The following is a 4,971-nucleotide window of genomic DNA, read 5'->3' as shown; positions in this document are numbered from 1 at the left end:
GTGTGTGTGTGTGTGTGTGTGTGTGTGAGATCAGACTGACTCTGGCTACTTGGATCCAGTGCTCCAGGATCCGGGCTCTCTGGCCGGGCTTGAGCGTCCGGTCGCTGAGGCAGGTGGAAATGACGCAGTTGGTGACGCGGTTGAACTGGCTGACCGTGGCTCTGATGGTCGGCGCCAGATGTTCCTTCCCTTTCTTATCTCTCTGAGACCAGATGCTTCCCAGACAGTGATACGGCACCACACGCTTGAACAGCTCCTGCACGACACAAACACAGCACACGACACGGTCCTTCAGCGTCCGGTGAGAGAATGAGACGCACTCAGCTTCTCTAGTTCTCTCTACATCACAACAGACCTGAGGATCAGCTACGTGAAGCTCAAGCATGCTTGTGTGTCGGGCTGCACGATAAATCGCAATGAAATCGCAATCGTGATTAGGCAAAAGCTGTGATTGTTATGCGCATCTCGTCAGTGAAGCAGGGTTCTGTGATCAGCAGTAAATCTTCATCTGAAAGCCAGAGAAACTCCAAATACACCTAGCAGAAATAACCCTAGCTTGTCAGTGAACCAAGGCTCCGTGTAGTAAATGCTGCTCCATTTGAAAGCAGGTGATGGAGATTTACTACTAATCACAGAACCGCTTTACTGACGAGATGCGCTTGAATATTGCATTTGATTATTCGTGCAGCGCTGAGTGTGTGTGTGTGTGAGAGAGAGTGAGTGAGTGAGTGTGTGTGAGTGTTTGAGAGTGAGTGAGTGTGTGTGTGAGAGAGAGAGAGAGTATTGTGTGTGTGTGTGAGTGAGAGTGAGTGTAAGTGAGTGTGTGTGTGTGTGTGTGTGAGTGAGAATGTGTAAATGAGTGTGTGAGAGTGTAAGTGAGTGTGTGTGAGTGTGTGTGTGAGAGTGTGTAAGTGAGTGTGTGAGTGTAAGTGAGAATGTGTGAGTGTGTGAGAGTGTAAGTGAGTGTGTGTGAGTGTAAGTGAGTGTGTGAGTGTGTGAGAGTGTAAGTGAGTGTGTGAGAGTGTAAGTGAGTGTGTGAGTGTAAGTGAGAATGTGTGAGTGTGTGAGAGTGTAAGTGAGTGTGTGAGAGTGTAAGTGAGTGTGTGAGAGTGTAAGTGAGTGTGTGAGAGTGTAAGTGAGTGTGTGAGAGTGTAAGTGAGTGTGTGAGAGTGTAAGTGAGTGTGTGAGAGTGTAAGTGAGTGTGTGAGAGTGTAAGTGAGTGTGTGAGAGTGTAAGTGAGTGTGTGAGAGTGTAAGTGAGTGTGTGAGAGTGTAAGTGAGTGTGTGAGAGTGTAAGTGAGTGTGTGAGAGTGTAAGTGAGTGTGTGAGAGTGTAAGTGAGTGTGTGAGAGTGTAAGTGAGTGTGTGAGAGTGTAAGTGAGTGTGTGAGAGTGTAAGTGAGTGTGTGAGAGTGTAAGTGAGTGTGTGAGAGTGTAAGTGAGTGTGTGAGAGTGTAAGTGAGTGTGTGAGAGTGTAAGTGAGTGTGTGAGAGTGTAAGTGAGTGTGTGAGAGTGTAAGTGAGTGTGTGAGAGTGTAAGTGAGTGTGTGAGAGTGTAAGTGAGTGTGTGAGAGTGTAAGTGAGTGTGTGTGAGTGTGTGTGCTTTACTCACTGCATCCATCAGTGTGAACTGCTCTGCCACCACAGTGGGGTCAAAGCTCAGGAAATCGGGTCGATCCTCATTGAATCCGTTCTCCTGCAGCAGAGCGAACGCACAGCAGCCCTGATCCAGCACTGCAGACAGAAACATGTTTACTACCATTAGACAAAAGCTTCATCTGAGCCAGAACAAATCATTTATCATGATTATTATATGGCATTCCTGTAGCCTAAACAGTAGATCATGGCGCTCGCAACAGTAAAGTCATGGGTTCGATTCCCAGGGAAAGCAAGAACTGCAAAAATGTATAACTTGAATAAAATTGTATGTCACTTTGGATAAAAGCATCTCCCAAATGCATAAATGTAAATTATGAAGTTGTTTTTTCTCCTTATACGACCTTGGTACATTAACTTCTATCATTTTACAGTAATTATGCTTAAATCAGACATGATATTACTTCAAATTAAAATCTTCTAATTACACTTGGAATTTTGTTACATTTACAATTTAACTGATTATTTCAGCTGCTCTAATTAATGTTACATTTATCATTTTTAATTCAGTTAAATGTATAATTGACTGTAATCAACAGTCAGGTTTTTTCTGGTCAGAGGAATCAGCATCAGGTTGAGATGATGGACCGATCGAAGCTGACGAACCGTCCCCACACACTCACACACACACACACACGCAAACACACACACACACACACACACACACACACGGCAGGAGTCCCGACTGTGACTACAATGGTCACATTTGCAAAACTCTTAAAATCTGGCAACAGGTAACAGCTAGGGTTGGGAATCAAAAAATCAATTCCAATTCCAGAATCTAATACTTAAGGTCAGGAATCGGATACCTGTTGAAAAATTTAAACTCCACTCATCAATTCCTGTGTGCACATCTTTTATTTTTAGCTGGAGAAAAGGAGCTGTTAAAAATGTATTGGTCTTTGAATCATTCATTCAAGAGATTCATTCAAAAACACTGATTCATCCTGTAACGAACCGAGTGAATCTTGAGTGAGTCATTGAATCATTCATTCATTAATTCCATCAGATTTTGTTTAGTTGTCTAATATTGTTTCTTCAGAATTGTGAGAGAACTACAACCTCCATTAAAAACAAGTCTCAATTTATCCAGAATCGTGCCGCTCTATATTACACACAAACAGCTCTTAATCCAGTCAGTTTTTATGCAGCCGGCTGATTTTTATTCATGGTGTTCAGCAGCAACTAAATGTTTTGACAGAAAATAAATATGTTTGATATCTAAATATTTGACTTTTTTTTAAACCCCATCGGAATTGAAACTGAGAATTGATGAGCAGAGTTGGAACTGATCAAATTGAAGCGATGCCCAACTCTAACCATGAAGCACGTACTTCCTGAGCTCCGTCCGCTCATCAGGGGTCATTCTGCGCGCTTCTGCACCCGGCTGCAGTTTGGCGTATCTGTGAAAACACACATGCATGAAGTCCTCTGACCAAACCTCCATCTGACAGCAGAGCCTGTTTACTGATCCTGTGAAACAGTGAAATATTACTGATCAATTCTTGGGTGTGGATGAAGATTTCCGAGCTGAGGTTTGAGTTGTGTGTGTTTCCATCAGCTGTTTGGAATCAGAACTAGTGATGCAGATTCACCAATGAATCACTTTGATCTAATCAACCAAATAACAGAAGATCTGGAATATTTGGCAATTCAGTTTGATTCGTTCGTGAGCTCACGCCCACGTTACACTGCTTGCAGAGGTTTCTCACACTGAAATAGTAACGGGATATTATATAAAACAAAACAAAAAGAGCGCTGGATGAGGTGGATATTTGCCTACAATGCACTGTAAGAAACAAAACTTCTATCGTTTGTAAATGGAAAAGCAGCTCTTTTGCGGGTACAGTTTGTAAAGAATAAGTAAAGATGATTAATATCCAAAAGAGTATTAAAAAGAGTTTCAAAATATGGGCACACATTTTTGATGGGGAGCCTGAGCCCCAGCACTGATGAAAGACTTTGACACAAAATAAATATGTTTGATATCTAAATGTTTGACTTCATTTTTGTTTAACCCCATTGGAATCGAAACTGGGAATCGATAAGAATCGGAATCAGAATTGATCAAATTCGAACAATCCCCAACCCTAGTAACAGCTCTTCATCTGATCAGGAGTTAGTTAAAGACGACTTCAGAGCGTGTTCCAGTGTTTCCTACAGCGCTACTCAGCATCATTCTGTATATCTTAATGATATTTGTGTATTTTACTTTCCTTTTATTACATTTAGTACCCCCTAAGTAAATAAAACGCGAATCACTATCACACCCTGAGCACATGTGAGCTCTTCCATCTTATCGGCAAGACATATCGGTATAACTTATTTCAAATCGGCCGATATTTACATATTAAGCCTTTATCGGATGAATCCGATAACGTTCCTATAATATTGTGCATCCCTAAAAATAACCAGTATGAATACAGTGATAACCAGCGTGAAATACTTCACTTTAAATCAATACATCGTCTGGAATAATTGGGACTACAACGAGTTACTTCCCGGGTTCGTGACATCACAAATCCAGATAAACCCCGCCCTCGGGAACATGCAACAAAGGGGGCGAGGCCTGCGCTGCTTTAGAGAAGAGGAAGAGAAAACTAGAGGTGCACGCGATTCTGTCTTCTAACGATTCTAATGGATTCACACGTTTCAAAATCAGTGTTCTAAAGCAGCGGTTCTCAATCCTGTTCCTCGCGTCCCCTGCTCTGCATCTCTCTCTCTCTCTCTCTCTCTCAGCTCAGCTCCAGCAATGAACTGTTCCAATTATACTCTTATTTTCACATAGCTATGAGAAGCGTTAAACACGGACGCGCGTGCAGTTGCTGTACTGTATTAAAGCTTTAACCAGGATAAAAACGTATATTAAAAGATAACAGAAGCAGTAGCATTTACAACAGCTTATCTAAAAGTATGAGACGACAACAAACAAAAAACATAGGCCTAGCATTAAAAGCCGTGCTTGCACAGGTTCTGCACGATCCTCTTCACTAATATCCTCTGCTTCTCAATCAGGCTTAAACTGATGAGCGATATTAACGACGCCGATGTTTAGCGTTTTTCAGAGAAGAAACAGGGCGGTGTGGAAAAAAGGTAAATTATGTGAAAAATTATGCGTTTTTTTTTTTTAAACGAGGCATTAACATGTTAGACTGCACCCCATAAACACAATCAAGCCTAGAAAAATCCCAGTGAACCACCCCTTTAACTCGTACCGTGCACAAGTTAGAGTGAGTGTGTGTGTGAGTGTGTCTCTGTGTGTGTGTGTGTGACTGTGTGTGTCTGTCTGTGTGTGTGTGTGTGTGTGTGTGTGAGTGTG

The 4,971-nt window shown here is 42.1% G+C and overlaps 1 protein-coding gene across 1 annotated transcript in view; it reads right to left on the bottom strand.

The window, feature by feature from the left end:
* LOC107573634 (ral guanine nucleotide dissociation stimulator-like) overlaps positions 1 to 4,971 on the bottom strand; it is a 41,207-nt gene that overhangs the window by 18,374 nt on the left and 17,862 nt on the right. The window contains exons 3-5 of the mRNA XM_016260075.1: positions 2,973 to 3,055; positions 1,609 to 1,751; positions 41 to 256 (exon numbers count right to left, since the gene is read on the bottom strand). Of these exons, the coding sequence (XP_016115561.1) occupies positions 41 to 256; positions 1,609 to 1,751; positions 2,973 to 3,055 (442 nt within the window). The remainder of the gene's footprint in view (positions 1 to 40; positions 257 to 1,608; positions 1,752 to 2,972; positions 3,056 to 4,971) is intronic.

Source organism: Sinocyclocheilus grahami, unplaced genomic scaffold (genome assembly GCF_001515645.1).
Source record: "Sinocyclocheilus grahami isolate Dianchi unplaced genomic scaffold, SAMN03320097.WGS_v1.1 scaffold1988.1, whole genome shotgun sequence".
In the NCBI taxonomy this organism is placed as follows: domain Eukaryota; kingdom Metazoa; phylum Chordata; class Actinopteri; order Cypriniformes; family Cyprinidae; genus Sinocyclocheilus; species Sinocyclocheilus grahami.
The sequence above is the reverse complement of the archived record's forward strand: the minus strand, read 5'-3'. Positions and strand labels throughout refer to the sequence as shown.